At 43.2% G+C, this 24,804-nt stretch overlaps 1 protein-coding gene across 1 annotated transcript in view; it reads left to right on the forward strand.

Moving 5' to 3' along the window:
* The window catches only part of LOC100084400 (minichromosome maintenance complex binding protein), a 44,511-nt gene that overhangs the window by 6,035 nt on the left and 13,672 nt on the right, over positions 1 to 24,804 (forward strand). Inside the window, 14 exon segments of the mRNA XM_029080371.1 lie at positions 3,100 to 3,185; position 4,122; positions 9,090 to 9,111; positions 9,113 to 9,184; positions 9,186 to 9,225; positions 11,401 to 11,442; positions 12,639 to 12,644; positions 12,646 to 12,739; positions 14,134 to 14,265; positions 16,963 to 17,114; positions 18,476 to 18,576; positions 19,137 to 19,309; positions 21,127 to 21,250; positions 24,574 to 24,691. Of these exon segments, the coding sequence (XP_028936204.1) occupies positions 3,100 to 3,185; position 4,122; positions 9,090 to 9,111; positions 9,113 to 9,184; positions 9,186 to 9,225; positions 11,401 to 11,442; positions 12,639 to 12,644; positions 12,646 to 12,739; positions 14,134 to 14,265; positions 16,963 to 17,114; positions 18,476 to 18,576; positions 19,137 to 19,309; positions 21,127 to 21,250; positions 24,574 to 24,691 (1,163 nt within the window).

Below are 24,804 nucleotides of genomic sequence, written 5' to 3' on the forward strand. Positions count from 1 at the left end.
TCTCTTGCCTTCAGGACACTGCCACATTGATGTCCAGCCGTGAACATCTACTTCAGCCCAGTGTGGCCCAATAGAGCACAGCGCTGGGAGTCAGAAAGACCTGGGTTCTAGTCCCGGTTCTGCCACTTGTCTTCTGTGTGACCTTGGGCAAGTCACTAAACTTCTTTGGGCCTCAGTTCCCTCATCTGTAAAATGGGGGTTAAGATGGTGAGCCCCATGCGGGACAGGGTCTGTGTCCAACCTGATTAGCTTGTACCTACCCCAGCGCTTAGAACAGTGCCTAGCACATAGTAAGCACTTAACAAATATTTTAAAAAAGTGAACTTCTCATCTTCTCTCTGATTCTCTCTCCATCTAGCTTTTCTGTCATGGTCATCAGCACTCTCATTCTCTGTCTCTGAAGGCCACCACCTTGGCTTTATGCTTATCTCACTGTCTTTCAGTGCTCACGTGTAGCCTTGCTAAATCCAGTTGGCTTTTCCTCGACAACATGTCCCTCATCCACTCCTTCCTTTACCCAAATAGCCCCCTCCCTAATTCAAGCACCCAGGTCACAACTAGACTATCATCAGTCATCTCTGGTCTCTCTCCTCCAGCCTCTTCCTGCCCCCTCTCCCATCCACACTTCACTTTGCTCAGTAACTTCTACTTTGTATACAGTTATGGATAGCCATCTTTACTGTATATTGCCTATTTTTGTCTCTGAACCTCCAAAGACCCATTCCTTTCTGCATTCTATTGTGCCTGACCTCCCCCCACTGTTAAACTGTGAGGCCTCTGGGGATCAGTATCCTGTGAGACTTGTTATCCTTAGATCTTTTCCTATCATTTAATAAAGTGCTTTGCATAAAATCAGCACTCAGCAAATGTCTGAAATAATGATAATTCTAATGTCTGTGCCTGGGGAATAATAAATATAAAGTGTTTAGCATAATGCCAGGTAGATCCGGAGCCAGCTAGAAGAAGCAGGGTCAATGTTAATCCAAGCTATGTGAGTCTTTTCCCCACTCTGCATCTGAGTTGGTTTTTCTGTTTCCCTGCCCGAGTGGGAATCAGTAGCTGCTGCACCCTACCCGGTGGGGATGCCTAGGCCTGCTGGTGTCCCCAGAGCCTGCAGAGCCTCCTCTCCCTTCCCCCAGTGCCCCCTACCCCCAGAAGCCTACCCAGGCCAGGCAGGAGCCGAGAAAGGCAGCTGCACCATCAGACCTGTCTCGTGCAATGCCGTGATGGTTGAGACCTGAGAAATCTGCAGTGCCTCCCCTTCCTTCCAGAGCCACTCTGGGAAAGAACCTGCCTAGGGACCCCTGGGTAACCAGGAAGGCCTCCCGCACTCCGTGCTGTGTTTACCGCATCACCTAGGCCGGGCCTGTGGACTCCAGCCTGGATTTCTGCAGTGATAGAGAAACCTGAAGTCGGCCGGTCAGTCAAGGGTATTTAAGTGCTTACTCTGCACAGAGCCTTGCACTAAGCACTCGAGAGAGCACGATGTAATAGAGTGGCCAGACGTGATCTCCGCCTACAGGGAGCTTATAGTCTAGAGGAGGAAACGGACATTAAAATACAGAGCGGAGAAATAGGAGAATAAAAGGATATGTAGTGTTGAGTGGACTGAATATTAAGTGCTTAATAGGTACAGATCTGCGTGCACAAGAAATGCAGAAGGGAAGGGGGCGGAGAGGAAATGAGGGTTTTAGTCAGGGAAGGCCTCTCGGCGGAGATATTGATTTTAGTGGGATTTTGAAAGTGGGATAAGAGTTTTTTAATTTTTTTAAATGCTATCCATTGCTCTTTCTATGTGTCAGGCACTGTATTAATCACTGGGTAGGTACAAGCTAATCAGATGGACACAGTCCACATCCAAATGGGGTTGCAGTCCTAACCCCCATTTTACAGATGAGGTAGCGGAGGCAAAGAGAAGCTGTGACTTCCCTAAGGCCATACAGAAGACAAGTGGTGGAGCTGGGATTAGAACACAGGTCTGGACTCACAGGCCCATGCTCTCCCCGCAAGGCCACGCTGCTTCTCATCAGAGGTGAACTCTTGGATATAAGAGGGAGGGAGTTCCAGGCCAGAGGGCAAGGGGTCAGTGGCGGGATAGATGAGATCAGGGTTCCAGAGGTGGGTTGGCGTTAGAGGAGAGAAGTGGGTTGGGTTGAGGTAAGAAATCAGTGAGGCAGGGTAGGAGAGGCAGAATTGATTGATGCCTTAAAGCTGATGGTAAGGAGTTTCTGTGTGGACGCAGAGGTGGACGGGCAGTGTTTAGAGGCTTTTGAGAAATGGGAGGACAGAACAGTTTCTTCAGAAATAAATGATCTGGGACAAGAGGGGAAGACAGGAGGCAGGGAGGCTAAAGTCATAAGAGAGGCTGATGCAATAGTCAAGATGGGATATTGATAAAGGCTTGGATCAGCATGGCAGCACTTTGGCTGGAGAAGGAAAGAGTGGATTCCAGTAGATGCCGTGAAGTTAGAACCGAAAGATTTAATGACAGATTGAATGTGGGGTTGAATAGAGAGGGATGAGTTGAGAAAAATGCCAAGTTATAAGGCACGGTGGGTATCTTAGTGGTAGGAATATCGAAGGGAGGGGGAGACTTGTATGGGAAGATGAGTTCTGCTATGGACATTTTAGGCTTGAGGTGTCTGTGGGACATCCAAGTAGAAATCCAAACATGTTGTTCATGTTTTTATTGTTTTCGTATATCGCTTTGTGGTTTTATCATTTTCAATCTTGTAGTCTTGTTGCCTTCTTCTCTTCTCCCCAGGCTTAGATTATGAGCCCCTGTAAAGGACGCAGGTGTCTATTTATCCTCCTCATTTGTACTCCCCCCCCCCCCCCCCCCCCGGCTTAGTGCAAGACATACAGTAGGTGCTCCCGTGAATAGCATTTAACGAATGAAATGTTTCTCATTTATACCGATGAATAACTCCTTTTGATGGCGTAGGCGAATGCAATCTGAGGGTGATTTGTGAGCCTTGACTATTGCTTTAGCAATTTGAGTAGGCACGTTTGACAAGAAATAGTGTAAAAACCGACTCGAGTAAAATACCACGTGTACTGTAATCTGTTTTTTTAAAAGCATGTTTTCTATCTTTCTAGCCCAAAATGGCCCAAATTCTAACTGGGAGAAGAAAGTAATGGAATATTTTAGAGAAAAATTAAAAGAAAACAATGCTACCAAATGGGTAAGATGACTGCTATTGCATTTTTGCCTACATTGTTAGTGAAATTAACTGTGATAGAAATAAGCTAATGTACTGTGTTCCCTTAATAAATATACGTGTAAAAACTCTACTGATATTAAGTCAATCCCTATTGCCTAAGACGCTTGGAAGTATATGAATTTGTGCATACATTGCAGCTATGAACTAAACTAGGGATTTCCCAAGGGCGCTTTGGGAACTAATTGCAAGGTCCTGATGACACTCTGGCTGCAACATTTGTAATATAATAATAATAACAATAGTAATAATTGTATTTGTTAAACACTTGCTTATGTGCTAAACTCTAGGGCGGATGCAAATAATCAGGTCCCACATGGGTCTCAACAATCTTCAGTTGGGGGACAGCAGGTATTTGAATCCCTAAGCATGGGCTTGGGATCAGAGGTCGTGGGTTCTAATCCCAGCTCCGCCACTTGTCAGCAGTGTGACTTTCGGCAAGTCACTTAACCTCTCTGTGCCTCAGTTACCTCATCTGGAAAATGGAGATTAAGACTGTCAGCTCTATGTGGGGCACCCTGATTACCTTCTCTCTAACCCAGCGCTTAGAGCGGTGCATGGCACATAGGAAGCGCTTAAATTCCATCATCATTATTATTATTATTTTGCAAGTGAGAGACTGACCCCAGAGAAGTTGTGACTGTCCAACATCACAAAGGCAAGTGGTGGAGTCAGGATTGGAACCCAGGTCCCCTGACTCCCTGGACCGAGCTCTTGCCAGTCGTCCATGGTTTTCTTTATAGGATAGTGTATGAAAAATGCATCCAAATAGTGTGATGATGGTGGAGTCGTCCACTGTAAGCGAGAGATGATGAAGAAGCACATGGCTGCTTCCCTCCCCCACCCCCACCCCTCCTGTGTGAGCAAGCAGAAGAAACCTGCTGGGGCTGTGCAGTTTAGGGTGTCTCGCTTGGTGGAAAGCCTCGGCAAGAATCCCAAGTCGTCGGTAAACGTGAGCAGTGGAGACTGGGGCAGCTTCCAGTCCATCACTCGTTGGTTGAGAGCAATAATAATCGTATCTGTTGCGCACTTACTCTGTGCCAGGCACTGTATTAAGCCCTGGGGTGGGTACAAGTAAATTGGGTTGGACTTAGTCTCTGTCCCACATGGGGCTCATAGCCTCAATCACCACTTTACAGATGAGGTAACTGAGGCCTGGAGAAGTGAAGTGATGTATCCATGGTCACACTGCAGGCAAAAGGCAGAGTCGGGATTAGAACCCAGATCCTCCTGGCTCCCAGGCCCATGCTGACCATGCTGCTGCTCAGGGGCACAGCTTCATTGCTCTGCTGTGGTCTCTGTGACCTCTACATGGCAGTAACAGCCAGAGGGTTATCTCTACTATTAAATATTCAATCAGGGCCAGATTTACACTGTGGGTGTATTCTTGAAAAATACACCGCAAGAAAAATCAGATAATTTCAATTCACAGGAAATAGGGGTTTACATATTAGGGTCCCAGGATGACCACTAATAATTAATATTTATCCTTTGAGGTGTCTGGGGTTTGGGACTGTACCATAACTCTATTTCCCCAAATGAGAAGGGTACATTGTCTTTCGAAAATCTTGGAATCTTGGAATGCTGTGCATTTCTCATCTTTTGGCTTCCAGACTACAAATTTGTCTCTGGACTGTACACTCATTATGGGCAGGGAGTGTGTCTGCTAATTCTGTTTATTGTACTGTCCCAAGTTCTTAGAATAGTGTTCTCTACACAGTAAGTGCTTAGTAAATACAATTGAGTCCATGTTCCATCTGGGTTAGTTTGGCTTCACTTTGTAATCTTGCTACTGCTTTGTGGTCTGCAGTTGTCACATTGTACAACCCATACTTCATTTTGAATTTTCCAAACTGTCGTCTGCTGGCTATAAAAGCTGATTTCTTCATTTGTCCTACTGTACGTGACGTTGAAGCAGCATCCCGTTTTTGAGTGCTCATCCAGTCCCTCGTCCTTTTCTTCAATCACTGGCCTGTACAGGGAATCACTGGCCTGTCTAGGGAAGTTCTTTTCCGTGTTGGGTTCCAGTCCACACGTTCAGCACTTTTTCTGTCCTTCGTCTGAATATCGTAATTGTATTTTTCATTTCAGCACTTTTAAGTTGCACTTGAAACCATTTTTGTCTGCACTGTTCTTCGCTGTATGTGAAGACTCATTTAGTCCATAAGCCTAATCACATATTGTATAAAATTTACTCTACATAAACTGAAATGTGCAAAAGAAGTGTAAATTAAGGCCTGATGGTAGAGAAATATGAAAATACAAACCTTTTTTTCGGCTTGACAGTTTAAACTACCCTGCTGGTATTTCAAGGGGTTTGGTGGTATCTACAAAACGCAAGACGCTTAGAAACTGTTGGAATAAAGTTTTGTCCATTTCTTGATCCTGAATCTTTTCCAAAGGAGAATGAAAGACCTCGTATCTGTTATACTGTACTTCTCCTAAGGGCTTAATACAACCCTGTACACACAATAAGCACTCAGTAATTTCAGTTAATTATCAGAGTGCTCAAGAAGTACTAGACCCTCCAGCCCATTAGATCGTTATGGACGGGGAAAGTGTCCGCTAATTCTATTGTTTACTCTCGCAAGTACTTAGTACAGTGCTCTGCACATAGTAGCACTCAATAAATACCATCGATTGATTGATGGGTACATATTATTATGGTATTTAAGTACTTAGTGTGTGTGGGCGTGTGTATCCATTGCAGCCTAGTGTGAACAAGTTCTCAAGGTTATAGTTGATCACTAACGGTGTTTACTGGTATGGTCCCAGAACTCAATGGATTTTTTTTACCCCAATTTTCCATTAAGCCACCTCGATTACAAGAGCAAGATGTTTCTGTGAAAGTTCATGAGTATGTGGGAGAGGGGAAGGGGAAGAAGCAACAGGGACTCCATTCTGTCTGAAAATTCTAGTCATGAATCTGAGTGGAGTTTTCCAACTTCAGTAGTCTGTGAGCTCCTTGCTGTCATTCGTTGAAAGAGTTGAGGAGGTGGCAAAAACGGAAGGGATCTTGTCAAAACTGGAGAATATTAAGAGAACCCAGGATTTTCCAGAGTCACCTCTCAGTCGGTAATTAAGGTTTCTTGAAAATTCTCCCTAATAATAATATTGTTGGTATTTGTTAAGCGCTTACTATGTGCCGAGCACTGTTCTAAGCACTGGGGTAGACACAGGGGAATCAGGTTGTCCCACGTGGGGCTCACAGTCTTAATCCCCATTTTACAGATGAGGTGACTGAGGACAGAGAAGTTAAGTGACTTGCCCACAGTCACACCAGCTGACAAGTGGCAGAGCTGGGATTCGAACTCCATGACCTCTGACTCCAAAGCCCGTACTCTTTCCACTGAGGCTGACAGGTCGAAGTAGACAACAGAAACGAGATAGGTAGCATGTCCTTTGGTGATTGACAGAGTTTGACAGCAGTGGGACATGAAATAAAAATAGAAGATCGAAAAAGTTTGTTGACATCCAGTCTTCCCTGAGGCTGGGAGAATGGGACCTACTCCAGAAGGAGCATCCAGCTACTTGAGCTGTTTGAACCACATCAGCCTCGAGCCACAAGGGCACGGATCGTAATCACAAAGGCAGTGGCCACACAGTCCTTCCTGCTCTGGTAGGAACTGAGAATAATAGAATTCTGAAGCATAGTTCAGTGAATTGCATCCAGTGGATGCAGTAAATACAACCATCTACCACTATTATTACTAAATAGCATACACGAATACAGAGTAGCCAGAAAAATGATTTAAAAGCTCAGTGAGGCCCCTTCTGCCCTCATAAACAATGAGAAGCTCCTTCCCCAACTCAAGCGAGAAGCTGGCCAAGAAACTAAATCATCTCAACATTTCAGTGCTGAGGGTTTTAAGATTCTAAAGTGGGCTTTGACTTCACTAACCTTAGGGCCCAAATGCTACAGGGCATCTGAGGACTCCCAAGTGCTTTATTCTCTGCCCACACACAGTAGGCACTGAATAAATACAGCCATCATCGTCGATGATGGTATTGAGCACTTACTGGGGTGCGGAGCACTGTACTAAGCTTTAAGGAGAGTTCAGTAACAGCAGAGTTGGTAGACACGTTCCTTTGCAATTGATTGGATTGATTGACTCAAGTCCTATTTCCAATCTCATCCTCCATCATCCAGGTAGCATCACTGCTCCAAAGCTCTTCTGGCTTTTGTAGGACTTTGAAAGGTTGGAGGTCATTTGAACTCCTTGTTGAAGGAAAATTTTCACCCTGAAAGTCCCGTTCATTCGTGCTGATCTGCTTTGGCAGCTTTATTTTCATGTTCTTTATTATTGCAATTCTAGTAGTTCTTTTTTTTTTGTACATAACCTCACAGTAACATCCCCAATTTCCTCAGTGCCCAAAGGAATGTGCTTAAAAAAAGGTTGTCGATTATAGTGATCCCTAATACTGATGAAAATGGTATTTTTCTGCGGTTCCAACTTTATTTTGAGTAAAGATTTCTTATAGCTGTCAGCCTTCTGCAGGAGGCCAGAGTTACTTCATTCATTCAGTCGTATTTGCTGAGCGCTTACTGTGTGTGGAGTTCTGTACTGGAGTGCTGGGGAAAGTACAATACAACAATAAACAGTGACATTCCCTGCTCATAATGAGTTGACAGTCTAGAATGGGGGAGACAGACATCAATTCAAATAAATAAAATTACAGATTTTAAGATATGTGCTTTGGGGTGGGAGGGGGAAGAGCAAAGGGAGCAAGGCAGAGCTATGTAGAAGGGAGTGGGAGATGAGGAAAAGTGGGAAGGTCTCTTGGAGCTATCCCTTCAATAAGACTTTGAAGTGGGGGAGAGTGGTTGTGTAGCAGATTAGAGGAGGGAGGGCATTCCAGGCCAGAGATAGGATGTGGGTTAGGGAGCGGTGGCAAGGCCGGAGAGATTGAGGCACAATGAGAAGGTTAGAACCAGAGGAGTGAGGTGTGCTGGCCGGGTTGTAGAAGGAGAGGTAGGCGAGATGTGAGGTAGGAGGGGCAGAGTGATGGACTGCTTTAAAGCCAGTGGAAAGGAGTTTTGTTTGATATGGAGGTGGATGGGCAACCACTGGGGTTTTTGAGGAGCGGGTGATGTGTCCAGATCGTTTTTGTAGAAGAATGATCCAGGCAGCAGAATGAAGTAAGGACTGGATAGGGTAAGCAGCGTGACCTAGTGGAAAGAGCCCAAGTCTGGGAGTCAGAGGACTTGGGTTCTAATTCCGGATCCTCCATTTGTCTGCTGGTGACCTGGGCAAGTCACTTAACTTCTGTGCCTGTTACCTCACCTGTGTAATGAAGATTGACTGTGAGCCCATTTGGTACATGAACGATGTGTGACCTGATTATCTTATACCTACTCCAGAGCTTAATACAGTGCCTGGCACATAGTAGTAAACACTTTACAAATGCCTGTGAGAAGCAGTATGGCCTAGTGGAGAGAGCATGGTCCTGGGAGTCGGAAGGACCTGGGTTCTAATCCTGCCTCTGTCGATAGCTTGCTCTGTGACCTTGGGGAAGTCAGTTAACTCCTCTGTGTCTCAGTTTCTCAGCTGTAACACGGATACATGTTCTCCCTTGTACTTTAGACCGGAATCCCATGTGGTACAGGGACTGTGTCCGACATAATTAACTTGTACCTACCGCGCGCTTATAGGAATTTTTGACACACAGTAAGCACTGAACAAATACCATAAAGAAAATCAGAAGATACGGTTTCTGCTGTTGTCCTCTTTACAATTGAGTGTAAAAGTACTGTACTATTTCCAAACCTAATTTTTAACATAAACGTTCATTGCTTTACAGTTTTTTCACTTCATTTAAAGCACTAATGCGTAATGTTTTTAATTGGGACAATTCTTTTTCCTGAAGTACCATCGTTGAATGATGTCCCTTCATTATCTGAAGCCCAACAGTTTTAGAAATTCCGTTTATGTTCAGGATATGTTCGATCCTGAATTTTACATGGAGCTATGAGACAGTTGACCAAATTTCAAAAGCAAGTTAAGTACACCACTTCTCAAACTTGGCTAGGATAATTAAGCTTAGTTTTTTTTTATTCATCCGATCTGATGCTGAAACATTTTAAAGGTGATGCAGTAGTTAGATTTGTACCTGGAAGCCACTTAAAGTATATGTTAAAAGTAACACGAGCCCCATTTTCCCCTTGGATAATAAGTCGTTTGAGCTCAGCTGTGTCTTTTACTCCTTCTATATTCCTCTGTAATGTCCTTCACATTTTAAATGTGAGTAAAAGAGTTGATCCTGAAAATCCAGGGAACAGAGTGGCCTAATGGAAAGAGAATGGGCCTGGATTTAAGAAAATTGGGTTCTAATCCCTGCTCCGCTTCTGTATGTTGTACCTTGGCAAGTCACTTAACTTCTTGTGCCTCAGTTACATCATCTGTAAAAGAGGATTAGAACTGAGTCCTAAGCAGAACAGAAACTGTGTCCAGCCTGATTACTTGTGTGTATATATAGTCCAGCCTGGCACTTATAAGTGCTTGACAAATACCAATAAAAGAAATGCATGCTGGCCAGAATGAGTAATGTCAAGCTCTGGTTCTGGGAAAATCAGAGTTTTCACTGCTCAGAGGTACTAAGCTATAGTCCTGTGTGGGGGAACGTTCCCACTTATCCTTGATGGAGCTCTGTTCCAATCAGTCAGTGATATTCCTTGTTTCCACAGTGCTTTCTGTGTGCAGAGCACTGTACTAAGCAGTTGGGAGAGTACCACTTGAGGTGAGGGCAAGAGGTGATTATTTCCCTCAGTGCAGTAGGCAATCTGCATTGCCCTCTTTGGGGGCAAGTGGATGAAGTGGTCAGAGCAGGGAGGCGAAGAGCTGGGGTAGCTCCCCCTAATCCTAGACCAGCTGGAAGCTTTCAAATGGCCTCGAGGTGGGGGCCTGGTTTTGCTCCTCAATTCAGAGATTCGTTAGGACTCTGGCTGGTCCCCATAACCAAAGAAGCCATCGCTTTATGTTCTCCTCCTCCGATTCTTTCAGTCGTATTTATTGAGCGCTTACAACGTGCACTGACTAAACACTTGGGAACAATACAACAATAAACAGGCTCAATTTCCTGCCCACAACGAAGCTTCCAGGCCTAGTAGGGAGACAGCCATCAATATAAATAAGCCCAAATAAATGACATATCGGCAGGCCTGGGGTCCCAGATTGCTAAATCTCTGAGAGGCCTAGGACTCTGGTCAGGCCACTGTGCTTCACAGTCACTAAGCAGCTCCATTTTTAGTGAGCTCAGCCAAACGTGAGATGCTCCCAGTGACCTGGTGATTTCTGCAGTAGAAGCTGTGAAAGAACATAACAAGGATGCCCTTTCTTGGTTTGTTTGCTTTTGTTTTTTAAATGGTATTTGCTAAGTGGCTGTGTGCCAGGCACTGTAGAGGCGCTGGGGTTGATAGAAGGTAACCAGGTTGGACGCAGTCCATGTTCCACGTGGGACTTCTGTTTTCTTCCCAGTTCTAAGGGTTGAGAGTTAGCAAAACCCTTGAGTCATTATTTTTGAGAATCGAGTTAACAGTTCTGAGTAATTCAGATTGTCTGGGAATTTTGAGAGGTATTTTCATTTACCTGTGAATGCGGAGGTGGTCCTGCAGTAATGGTAGAGAAATCTTTATTAGATCAGTCATTTTGGGTGTAATGCATATTTCATTACACAGCTTGAATATAACGTGACAGAAGTGTCAGGGAATGATCTTTCCACTCCACGAGTCTTTTTGACTGTCCTGCAGGTAAAATGATGAGCGGCAAAGGGGGTTAAACATTTGTTAGTGAAGGTATAACAATTAATGTATAAATTTATCTCAAAAGATGTCAGTGAGGGTGGAATCCACAAATCGTCTACTCCCTAATCCTTGTTTCTCATTGAATCAATAGTTATTATAAGTGTAATTTTCTCAATCACAAGGTTGGTTCAAGAACACAACTACGCCATTGTAGGAGAAATGTGTGCATATGTCCTCTACATTCCTTTTCAAGCTTTTGGCCTCATCTTAATGCTTCGACAGCTTTACAAATGAAAGAACAAATAAAAGTCCTTTCATTTGAATTTTGAAAACACAGAAAGTTCACAGTTAAATTTGATAGTAGTTTGGTGATTCCATTCACAATAATTGTGGTTTAAAGATAAACCGTACCCAGCCAAGCTTGTTTTTGTGTTACAGGTTCTGCATTTTGGAAAATACAGAGATGTAGCAGAATGTGGGGTATGTTTTTTGAAATCGGTCAATGCAATTTTTAGTTATGCTTTCAGGTAGATGTGTCTGCAGAGAGGAGCCACTTACGTGGTTATGCATGTCGTACCCAGGCTAAGCTCCAAAAAAAGCCACAAACCCTTGGTATAAACCTAACTTTATTAAATAGAACAAGAGGTATTCGTTTCTTGCAGCTATAATGGACTTTGAGTGGAGCTTCCAAGGGAATGGGAACAGTGGCCCAAAATGTGGAAGCCACCAGGTGTTCTTTCCCAGTGAATATATCCAATACAACTGGCTTGCCTGGTCTCTAGCTCTGAGATGTAGTGGCCGTTACCATTACAGGTGTTTCCTCTGAAGTTCAGTCTTGGAGAGGGTGGGCTTACAGACCAGGCCCACCTCTACAGCAGTGTGGGATCTCCTTTCGTTCAGACTGACAGTTGAGGTTGGAAGGGCACCCTCATCTCCTCTTCAGCCACAGACACCCTCACAACAAGCACTGTCCGACGTAGAGAAGCGGTGTTGCCTAGTGGATAGATCACGGGCCTGGAAGTCAGAGGGACCTGGGTTCTAATCCTGGCTCTGCCACTTGTCTGCCATTTGTGCTTGGGCAGGTTACTTCACCTCTCTGGGACTCAGTTACCTCATCTGTAAAATGTGAGCCCCATCTGGGACAGAGACAGTGTCCAATATGATTGGCTTGTACCTACCCCAGTGCTCAGTAAAAGTGCCTAGGCACATAGTAAGCGCTTAAATGTAGAAAAAAATGATTTAGCGCTCAGCTTTCTAGAATTTTGTCTTGGTTTGGTTGTCTTTAATTCTTATTTTTGAAGGATCAATGGCGTAATTAGTTTTAAGAAAGGGCATAAATTGCATTTTATTGAAAGAAAATCATTGTCTTGTCTAAAAGCCACCCTGTTAAGCAACTCTAATTTTTTACTCTTTTTTGAAACATATAGTACAGTGTTCATGTATGTGGTTTATTCAATTTTGGCATCTTTCTATATTTTAGTGCTGTAAACTTAAACCCAGATGTAATGCCTAATCTCTTTCCAATTGAAAGTGTTTTAAGACTAAGGATTTGCTTATTCAGTAATTTGTCTCATGTCTAAATATGTTAAGCAGCGTAATGTAAGTCTGGGTGAAAGATAGTGATTAAAATGAGTTTTTATCCTCAAATGTTTGTTTTATGCTGTTTGTATTTTTAGCCTCAAACAAGAAATTGACTTCAACTCTGCAAAAAACTGCCACTTTAGAAAGACAGACCTTTATTGTGTTCCAGTGCCTGGAGAATCCTCATGGGTAAAAAGAAATATCCTTTGTCCCATTCTGTGCTCTTTTATTGCACAACATAACATATTGATACATTCTGAGGAAAAAGTTCTTAAATTATTTGCGTGGATCCTAAGAAAGTTAAAGGTTACTGTGAAGTTTTCAATTCATTGAGTTCACTGTCATGAATTCACTTGGTAGTTATCAAAGCGTAGCCGAATTGGAGTAAAATACCATTTGGGCTTGATTTAATGTCACCTGAGCAAAATGATGTGTGGCTGCAAGTTAAACAGCTTCATGGAGGAATCAAGATGTTCTTAAACCTAAATTCTAGGGTCACTTCACGTTGATTCCAGAAACATGTACAGTTGGGAATTTAGCTGTATACATAAAAAATTAGTTCTAAGCCTGCCATGTAGAAGTATATTTTATAAACTTTCATTTTCAATTCACTTTTGAAATTCAGTCTCTAAACTCACGAATGCATGTGTATGCATTTGATTCTCCCACAGTACAGGGTTTTTTCTGATGAGCTCCATGTTAAGGTTTCCTTTACCAGTGCTGTTGGCATCATTATTACTCTTCTCATTATTATGGTATTTATTAAGTACTTGCAGTATACCAAGTGCATTAGTTTGCCCATCTGTAAAACAGACATTCATATTCTTCCTCCTAATGGGGTATTTGTTAAGCGCTTGCTCTGTGTTTTAAGATCTGGGGGAAAGCTGTCAGCCCCACGAGGGGCAGGGGCTATCCAACTTGATCATTTTATCTGTACCCTGGAGTTTAGTTCAATGCTCCACACATAGTAAGTCCTTAACAAATAATATTTTTATGCTGATGTCTTGTGGTAGATACAGGCTTATGAGGTCAGACACCATCTGTGTCCAACAGAGGACTCACAGTTTTTTCTATCCCCATTTGAAAATAAGAAAAAATAAGGCCCAGAGAAGTTAAGTGACTTGCCCAAGGCCCCTCAGTAGGCAAGTGGCAGACCTTGGACTAGGACTTGGGGTCTCCTGACTCCCAACCCCATGCTCCTTCCAATCTTTTCTTCTGTCTCCATGTTCATGTTCAACCCAGGTAGAAGTGCATTATTGGAAGACGGTTCCCTAATTTCCTAACAGTGTTCTAGCCAATATGGCAAAATCGGTTGTACTTCTTTACCAGTTGGAGGGAGACACGCGTTTTTTTAATTCCCTACTAGTTTCCCTATTTTGAAAGCACATGAAAATTCTGCATGGGCATTTTGTACCTGACTTAATTCAGTACAATTTGGTCCCTCTTTAATTTTTCCCTTTTGTTTTGGGGAGGGGTGGTGGTTACTGACATATTTAAGCAAATTACCATGCTGTCGTTACCAGAACATTATATAAGTAAACTAATTTTAATCGTCAAATTTGCATGGTGTTGTCCTTAATGCCTCCATGTACGCATATGTTAGTGCCAACCAGGCACGCGTTAGCCCCTCTACTTCCTACACTCCGAGTCGCCACAAGAGAAGTTATGAAGATGATGAAGATATGGAGCTACATCCGTCTAAACAAAAAGATCAACATACAGGTAGAAAACGTGGAAGTTCGAAAGTCAGATAATACGGTGTTTAGTCTTGGAATTTAGCATTTATTATATGGCAGGGATTGTGCTAAATACTGGGATAGATATGAATAATAATAATAATTGTGGTATTTTAAGCACTTACTATGTTCCAGGCACTCTACAAAGCGCTGGGTAAGATACAAAGTATTCAAATGGGACACAGTCCATGCCTCTCATGGGACTCACGTTCTTAATCCCCATTTCACAGATGAGGTAACTGAGGCCCAGAGAAGTGAAGTGACTTACCCAAGGTCACACAGCAGACAGGTGGCGGAGCCGGGATGAGAACCCACATCCTACTGACTCCCAGGCCTGTGCTCTCTCTCCACTAGGCCACGCTGATCAGGCTATCCCACATAAGGCTCACAGACTGAGGGAGGGAGTTTGCACATCTGTCATCATCATCAGTGATATATATTGAGCACTTACTGTGCAAAACCCTGAATTAAGAGTTTTGGGAGCCACTATCTTTTTCAAAATTAAATAGCTACTCTTCCCTAACAAGTTAAATGATTTTTCAGAGTTTATTCAGTTCCCATTAGTTGAAGTTATAGTTACAAAAGAGATTTCTTGTTTTCCAGTTATGGTATGTAAAATAATCAGGTATAGTCCTTGTCCCGTCAGGTGCTCACAGTCTGAGAGAGAGGGAGAGCTCTTCTGTTAAATGCAATTGGTAGCTGAAGCACCGAGAGGTTAAAATTTTCGAGGTTATATAGCAGAAGGATTAGAACTCAAGTCTCCTGAATCCTGATCCCAGGCTCTTACCACAGTGCCCTTTCTTGTGCCAAAGTTGAGCACAAAGGAAGTGAAAATACACTAATTTCCCTCCCCGAATTTTCTCTTTACTTCTGATACATTTTGTCATTGGAACTGGCATAGAATTTTTGAAAATTTAACCATGGCCAATGATGTGAAAGTTAACTTGGGATTTCTGCTGACTAGATGTTTCTCGGGTGTGGGGAAGGAATGACAAAGTTGGTGTAGGTTATGGAGTGCAGAGTGGTGGCTTTTCTGGGGGTTACTACCCCTCAGTCAACCAGTGGTATTTATTTAGCGCTTACTATGTGTAAAGCATTGTACTAAATACTTGGGAGAATACAATACACTCCACGGGCCTTCCCCCTCCTCCATTCTGCCCTTTCCCAATTCCTGTCCCCAGTCTGTTCGACCTGTAGGAAAGCAGTGTAACCACTCAAACTTGCCCGCTCCTGACAGTGTTCAGTAGGTAATGGTGTATGGGTACTTCTTTGCCAGCAGAAGTTTGTCAGGCTAAAACATTTTCAACAGAGTTCTTCTGGACATAACATTGTTCTGGGAAAGTTCTTGGCAATGAATCACAAAAAATATCTATGGGCATATTGGATTTGTAGAGGGAAGAAGTCACAGTTATTTCATGACTAGGGTTATACGAATTTTAAATACAATTTTTTCCTGGATATGAATGTGAAATTTCGAGCTCTTGGCTATTTTATAGAGCTATATAGTTTCCAGATCAATAATTCTTTACTGTTGTTGAATAGCTTTGGCAAACATTTCACGAGCCCCTGGCTCGTACCATCCATGACTTGCCTGGATCGGATGGCCTCCATGACAGGTAATAGAGTCAAACCAAACCACCTACCACCAAGGTTACTGTGGAAAGTTTTACATAGTTATTACCAGCGTGCAAGGGAGTGACACATGCACACCCTCACACCCACTCCACCAAGGGTCCAGTACCAGTCTGCTGGTCAAGGGAGCACGTTCTCTTGATCCCGCACAGAAGGTTGGGAGACTTTCCTGGCGATACGGATCGCTAACGCTGCAAGCCTCCTCCACACGCCGCTTCCCTCATGCTGCGTCTCTCGATGCTGCTTCCCTCCTAGAACGCCTTCTCCCTTCGTGCTTCCCTCCTCGCAAAGTGACCGCCTTTTATCTGCCTTAAGCGTTGCCACTCTGGCTTTGCGTGGCAGTTGTTGATTGGTCTAGGCCCATTACAGGGTAGAGCAGGGAGAGAAGGCCACACCTCCCTCCGTGCCCCAACCCCCACGGGCCAGCAACAACCCACCCTGAAGTAGAGCAGCCCAGTTCCTTCGTTGTTGTTCATAGGATCACAAACATTCCCTAGTAAAGCAATTTGTTGCGGGCTCATCACAAACATCCATTGCAGTTCGAGACAATATAATAGTAGGCCTAACTGCAAAGGTTTTTTGGCCAGAAAACCATTTTTGTGGTCTATATGGTAAAAAAAAATAGAATGAGCAACACATTTTTAAATAAGTCCGGTATTTTCAACAGCCTCCACCTATCCATCTGCCAAAAGACTAACAGAAAATATTAGTTTACATGTAATTCTGAAAGCTGAGCAAAATTAGGCAGGTCCCAGCTCCGCCCCAATCTGTTTTGTAAACTTGGGCAAATCACTTCACTTCTGTGCCTCACCTCATCTGTGAAATGGGGATTAAGTCTGTGAGCCCCATGAGGGACAGGGACTGCGTCTAACATGATTAGTTTGTATCTATCCCGGCACTTAGTACAGTGCCTGGCACATAGTAAGCATTTAACAGATATTATTTTTTTAAAAGTCTATTCCCTTAAATGGAAATTGGGAAGTCTGTCCTAATTTCTTTTCTTTTTTTCTTCTGGGGGACCTAGAAAGTGCTAAAATAATTCTCGTTTCAGGGAATGGTGGTGATCTTCATGGTTTTGGAGAGCCAAAACGTTTAGAAACTGAAGCTTCAGCTGGACAGCAGTTGTGTTCCCCAAACTGCTCCCCTTCACTCGATCTCAACTTTCCTCTGCCGGGAGAAAAAGGTCCTGCATGTCTCGTGAAGGTAATGAGCTCGATTCACGGGGAGCCTGGCCTTACTCAGTTTAACTGAGATATTGGGTGAAGCTTCCAAGCAACAAGGATTTAGATTAGCCAGTCTGTTGCTGAAACTTGGAGGTTGCAAGGACTCCTGAGTCCTATTCCCAGTCTGGGGTTTGAGAGTTCTGGGTCCATTCTAGGACTGGAAATGCAACATACAAGGAGTGGTCTCCCCCGCTGCTGCCAGCTCCAGGTGGATCTCTGGTTAGGGTTATGCCACCTCATAGCCAGGGGACTTTTGTATCTTATTTTGACCCAAAGGATTGCTCCGCACTAGTCCCTTTGCATTTTCCTCCCAACCTCTCCCACCAAGGTAAGAAACCCTCTTTGAGAGCTGGGATGGTTTCAAAGTAAAATGATATTTTATTGGTATGTCTGAATCCTGTGCTAAGAATACCAAACAGTAGAGGTAGGTGACAGTCTGGGACATTTGCTGATATTCTCTGCGGTTAACTGGGAACACCAGCTAGCTCCCAAATCTTGTACACTTAAAGTACTGCCGTCCTATTCGTGTCCTGTTTATAGACTGTAGACTGAGCTACTTGGGGCAGGGATCATGTCTACCGATTGTATTGTATAGTATTTTCCCCAGTGCTTAGTACAGTCATGTGTAGCACCTGAGCACCCAGTAAATAGCAGCGATCGATATAGTGACAAAATAAATGAGATTTAACTGACTGATATGGTAAAGTGAAGAAGAGCTAGGACAACATTCTACTTTGTATTAAATCCAAACTCCTTCAGGAGGTTTTCTTTGGTGAAGCTACTGTCTTTACCAGAGCACAATTAAAATTCTGCGTCTCGCTGTAAAATTCAAAAGGAAAAAAGAAGACAATCCACCTTACCTTGTAAGATCCTAGAAGCAAGTTTCTTTGTCATGCATTGTATATTGCCTAGCATCAATAGTGTTCATTTGATGTTTCATTGATCATTAAACTCCAGATTGGCAGCTGAATATCATTAATTCAGAGCTACGGATGTACTACTCAAATATTTTCATGTCGTGCTATGTTCAGCCTGGCTAGTAAGTGCTGAGCTGAACTTCAAGGATGATGCTCCATCTTCATGCAGTCGACTAAAATTATTGCACTGGAAAAATGTGTGATCCAATATCATTGCATAGGCAAATGTGGAAAAAGTTTAAAGTTGCCAATAAATAATCATGTTGCTAGAGTCTTTCCTATATGTATTAGGTTGTGTTGGTCATTAGGTGGTGTCTGTGTCAAGTTTTGGGTGTATTGTTTTTCTTGACTTTCAAACTGAATTTTTTTGTAAGAGTCTCATTCAACCTATTAGGCTGTGACTTTCTTTGTCTCTTTGTTTCAGGTTTATGAAAGTTGGGATAGTTTCAAAGTCAATGATATTTTGGAGATATATGGCATTTTGTCTGTGGATCCTGTGTTAAGCATACTGAACAATGAAGAGCGGTGAGGACCTGGTTATTCTCTTATAAAGCCTTCTTTTGATACCATTTGATATTAAACCTTTGTGTTTCTAAAAGAGATTAAAGAAATAATTGGCAACAACTCAATTTTAGTGTTTCCAGCAAAGGAAGATATTTAATAGATGTTTTAAAAGGTGACGAATTTAAAGTAATGCATTGCATAATACAAGTGTTGACCTAACCATGTTATCCTAAAGAAAAAATGACCTTGATGCTTTTTCACAAAGTCTTTAGCATTTGTTAAAATGGAAGGCATAAGTTATTTAAAAAGGATTTGAAGGATGACCAGAATAATTGTCATCTTTATGTAAAGCCTTGTAGAAAATTCTACATGAATGTAAAAATTTAGATGAAATACTTTGGAATTTAGGTGAAATACATTTGTGTACATGCTTTTACTTGTACATGCATTAAAAAAAACATCTGAGGGTGCAAAGTAAATAAGGATATCAGTTTTGGTGTGGATTCTCTGCACATTTGCAAAAATATAACAATTTGCATTTGGTGTCACTGAAGTCAGCACTTAATTATTATCTGTTTTAGCGATGCCTCATCATTTCTGGATCCTATGGAATGTATGGACACTGCAGAAGAACAAAGGGTACATAGCCCTCCTGCCTCACTAGTTCCAAGAATTCATGTGATTTCAGCCCAGAAATTGCAGCACATCAATCCATTATTACCATCCTGCCTTAAAGAAGAGGAGAGCAAAAGCTGTAAGCGTAATAATCGTTAGTATCTATTAAGCCCCCACCCGATCAGAATACTGCTGAATGCTTGGGAGAGCTCACTAGAGATAAGAGATTCTGCACTCAATGACTTTAGTCTATTCGGGAGACAGACCTAAGCTAATTAACAAGGAGGAGGAAAATGAAAATGGAAAGATTCATGAAGGGACCATTCCCATTATATATTCTTGACAGATAATCAATTAATCCACTTGTAGTTCAAGGAATTCATTGCCTCTGGAAGTAACGCCGTAGATTATTTTTGGCTAAACAGTCTCAGAGAAACCGAGGATAGTTGTATTGTGAAAAATGGCATTTGCAACATGTATTTGTTTTCTACAAAGGGGGTGTCGGGTGGAAAAGCCAGGTGTTTAGTGCCAAACCTAGAGTCCTGCCCGAGTTCCCAAACACACAGATGAGAAACATTGTCTCTACACCCTCAGACAATTAGCCTTAAGGTGACTCACGAAAGTATCCTCTGTGCAACCCAATCACAACATCAAGTTCTGCATCAGAGAGGAAGAGCTAGACAGCTGGATATTTTCTTCTGAGGTGTCCATCATCAGAGTTCCTCCTGGAGATGCTTCTCTGTAACTGCCCCATAGATTGGTTTTGCTTTGTGATGATCACCCTGAGGGTCCTGTTGATCAGCCCTCTATTATTCATCCCAATTACATGCAGTGCTGGGGTGCAAAGGATTTAAGACCTGTATTTCTACTGTGATGATAATGCTGTTTATTAAGTGCTTACTATTTGCAGTAACAAAATTGCTTACTTGAAACAAAGTTTCATTCACTAAGAACTCGATTTTGTAGTGCACTTAAGGATCAATGAACTAGTCAAAAAATTTGACCTTCGATTATTGGTTCAAGTTTTTTTATTGCAGTAAGGAATTTCTTCATGTCCTGCAGTTCAGCCCTAAATTACCAGAATGGGCAGGCCGACCTGTTGATTAGAAAACACTTGGGCTTCTTTACAGCCCCTCCTATCAGGAGATAGTCAGTTGTATTTACTGAGTAGAGCACTGTACTAAGTGCTTGGGAGAGTACAGTATCCCCTCCCACGACGAGCTTACAGTCTAGAGGGGGAGATGGGCATTAATATAAATACATAAATGACAGATATGTACTTAAGTGCTGTGGGGTTGGGAAGGGGGATGAATAAAGGGAGCAAGTCAGGGCGACGCAGCAAGGAATGGGAGAAGAGAGAGGTCAGAGCAACCACCCCCCAACACATACACACACATCCTTCCCACCCTACTAACATAAGAACAGTGCCGGGCTCTGCAGGTTACTTGCTGCCCAAACCTGAAATGGCCATGTGTCAGGAAAAGATGAAGCTCCTCAAGCATAGTCGGTGTCATTCAGTAATCCAGCTAGTTCATTGGCTGAAATTCCTCCCAGAGAGACCAACCACCGGATCCCTCACTGTAGGAGACAGTGTAGGGGAGGGCACAGGGTAGTTTAGCAATTGCACACACCCAGACTTATTGTCTCTCTCTTCATGGTGTGAAAATAGAACTGATGATGAAGTCTATTTCTGTTTTGCTTCTGTATAAGCATGAATGGTGAAAAGAAATGGAATTCGTTTTAAGTTGGCATGAATAGATCATTTATGACTGTCTTACCCTCTGACTAGTAAGTAGAAAGGATATAGAAAGAAGTCTGGAAAAATACAGGGAACCCCACAAGAGAGTCCTTTTCATGTTTAGCAGCCGTCAAATGAAATCTCTCTTTGCATGTAGCACTTGTGATCCCAGGATGCTAAGATTCCCTTGCCCTTTTTTTGTTCTTGCCTCCTCTCAGTCGTTTCAGGTTTTATGTCAGAATTGTCACCGGTTCGAGCGGAACTACTTGGGTTTCTCACTCAGGCCCTTTTGGGAGATAGCTTAGCTGCTGAATATCTTATACTGCATCTTATCTCCACTGTGTAAGTATTTGTACTTCAGGTGAGATTTTGCAGGGAGGGAGAGCTGGGTGGTTTTAGAAAAGCAAAAATGAAGCAACCAACATCTGAAAAATTTTAATTTGGTTAAGAAGTAATTTTTCTGCTCACTTTGTTTACTCCAAAACTGTGTCAAAAATGTAAAATAGTTTGAATTCCTTCTGCTTTTCTCGTAGATCCTATGTTAATAACTATAACTGTAGTATTTTAAGCGCTCTGGGCCCAAGCACTATACTGGATACAAATTAATCAGGGCAGACACAGGCCAGACACAATCCATGTTCCACACAGGGCTCACAGAAGAGAGGGAGAATAGGTATTAAATCCATATTTTTCAGATGAGGAAACTGATGCACAGAAAAGTGAAGTGATTGGCCTAAGGTCACCCTGGAGCAAAGTGGCAGAACTGAGTTTAGAACCAACGTCCTCTGACTCCCAGGCCTAGGCTCTTTCCACTGGGCCACGCCACTTCTCATTATTGAGCTTTTACGGTATGTAAGAGCACTATCCTACCTGCTTGGCGGTGTATAATAGATTAGAAACCATGATCCCTGCTCTCCGGGAGCGTACAGGGTAATGGGGGAACAGAAGCACTGTGCTTCTTGAAGTTCTTGAGGAGTTCGGTAAAATGGACCAAATGGTTTTGTAGAAAAATGATCTGGTTAGCGGAGTGACTTAGGGGCTGAAGTGGGGAAGAGACAGGAGGCAGGGAGGTCGGCAAGGAAGCCGAGGCAGATATAGATTTGGGAATCATCCACATAGAGATGGTAGTTGAAGCCCAGTAGAGTGAATGAGTTCTCCAAGATAATGGCCACAAATGGAGAATAGAAGGGCACCCAGAACTGAGTCTTGAGGGACGCCCAGAGTTAGGGGTTGGGTGGCAGAGGAGGAGCCCACGGAAGAGACTGAGAATTAGTGGCCAGAGAGATGGAAGGAGGACCAGGAGAAGACGGGTCAGTGAAGCCGGAGTTGGACCTTTCCAGGAGAAGGGGGTGGTCAGCAGTGTTGAACACAGCTGAGAAATCCAAGAGTATGAGAATGGAATAGAGGTCATCGGGTGACAAGAAAGAGATCATTGGTGACCTTTGAATGGGCAGTGTCAGTGGAGTGAAGAGTGTGGAAGCCAGGTTGAAGTGTGTCAGGGAGGGAATTGGAGGAGAGGAAATGTAGGCAACTCGCTCAGGGAGCTTCAAGAGGAATGGTAGGAGGGAGATGGGGTGATAACTGGAGGGAGCAGTGGGATCTAAGGAGGTTTTTTTTAGGATAGGGGAGACATGAACATGTTTGAAAGCGGTCGCGGCCGGGGGAGCCATCGGAGAGTGAACAGTTCAAGATGGCGTTCAGGAAGGGAAGAAGGAAGGGGCAAGCACTTCGATAAGATGGGCGGGAAGGTTGAGGTCGCAGGGACAGGCAGAGGGGGTGGATTTTGAGAGAAGGCATGAGATCTTTTCTTGAGATACTGCTGGGAAAGATGAAAAGTCAAAGATGGTGCAGAAGGAGGGAAGGACTGGAGAGAAGCAGGGGAGATTTTAGAGATTATGCAGGGAAAGCCTTCCGGCAGAGTTGGGATCGCAGAAGGCCTTTGACGATGGGGAGGTACTGTGATCTCACTGTGGGTAGGGATTGCCACTCCTTATTGTTGTGTTGTACTTTCCCCAAGTGCTTAGTACTAAATAAATACGATTGATTGAATGAATGAAGGGGGAGGGGGAGGTTATAAAGTAAGGTGGAGGAGGGAGGGAACAATAGGTCAGAGACAGAATAAGTCACAGTGAGTAGGTTATCTTAAGAACAGAGAATGTGAGCTGGGGGTGGAGTGAGAAGAGTGGATTTTGAGGAGGGGATGAGCTGATGAAGTGCTCTGTTAAATTCTAGAATCCAAAATTTGGCCATTATCCATCAATGGTATTTAAGTGCCTACTGTTTGCCGAGCACTGTAGTAAGCACCTAGGAACATAGAGTTGGTAGGTGAGATCCCTGCTCACAAGGAGCTTACAGTCTACAGGGGGAGAAGGACATTAAAATAGATGAGGGCTGGAGGAAATAGAGTATAGGAATATTTACGTAAATACTGTGGAGCTAGGATGAGTATCAGAGTGCTTAAGGGGTACACAGCCAAGGGCGTAGTTGACAGAGGGGAGAGCAGATAGGGCTGTTCTTTCTAATGCCGAGTAGAAAAGGGGAATAATCGATTGTATTTATTCAGTGCTTACTATGTACAGAGAACTATACTAAGTACTTGGGAAAGTACAGCCTAATAGAGGTGGTTGACATGTTCCCTACCCACAAGGAGCTTACAGTCTAGAGGGGGAGACAGACATTAATATAAAGAAATTACAGATTTGTACAGTAGTTCTGTAGGGCTGAGGGAGGGGTGAATAAAGGGTGTAAATCCAGGTGGCACAGGAGGGAGTGGGAGAAGAGGAAATAAGGGTTTAGGAAAGGCCTCTTGGAGGAGATGTGCTTTTAATAAGGCTTTGAAGATGGAGAGGAGTGATTGGGTGTCGGATATGAAGAGGGGGAGGGCGTTTCAGGCCAGAGGCAGGATGTGGGCGAGGAGTCGGCAGCGAGATAGGCGAGATCAAGGTACAATGAGTCGGTTGACATTAGAGGAACGAAGTGTGCTGGCTGGGTTACAATAGGAAATCAGGGAGTTTAGATAGAACCGACGTGGTAAGAGCAAGGGCTTGGAAGTCCAAGGAAGTGGGTTCTAATCCCAGCTCCGCCACTTGTGAAATATGTGACCTTGGGGTAAGTCACGTAACTTTTCTATGCTTCATCTGTAAAATGGGGATTGAGACAGACAGTGTGTTCAACCTGATTACTTAGAACAGTGCTCGACTTGGCACATAGTAAGCGTTTAACAAATACATAATTCTTATAGGAAGGGACAAGCAGGGGTTAGATAGGAGGGAGAGCGCTATGAAGAATTTCACTGTGTCTATTTGAGGTATTCTCTATTCCTCCCAGGATTGTGTATCCTTTTTTATTAAGAATCCCAGGCAGCAAAGAGTTTAGCAGATGAGAGCTATCTACCTGGCAATATGGCACATAGGCCCCCTTAGAGAGTTCCCCAAGCCTCCTTATCTTGGAATCTAGCTTGCGTACTTAAGAGCATACCCGCACGTGTTTGGTGCATCTTATAATGGCTCCGAACAGGTCGGCGACAGTGATTATTTCAAATCATCTACCCACTAATCCATTAATACCCACTGAATTCAAAACATGACTTTCCTGCAGTAGGTTAATTCTCGGTTTTTGAGATATTTATGGCAATCCTTTTTTGTGTGTGTGTTTGTATTTCTCAGTTACACAAGAAGAGATGTTCTCGCCTTAGGAAAATTCACACTTAACCTAAGTGGCTGCCCAAGAAACAGTATCTTCACAGAGCATTTATATCGCATTATTCAGCAACTTGTTCCAGCAGTAAGTGTTAAGATTTATTTTGCAAATATGGCAGGTGACCATAAATGAAGATTAAATCACTAGAGCTGTTAATTTGAAATTACAAATGAATCTGCCAAGATGAATATCTTAAA

Source organism: Ornithorhynchus anatinus, chromosome 16, assembly GCF_004115215.2.
Source record: "Ornithorhynchus anatinus isolate Pmale09 chromosome 16, mOrnAna1.pri.v4, whole genome shotgun sequence".
In the NCBI taxonomy this organism is placed as follows: domain Eukaryota; kingdom Metazoa; phylum Chordata; class Mammalia; order Monotremata; family Ornithorhynchidae; genus Ornithorhynchus; species Ornithorhynchus anatinus.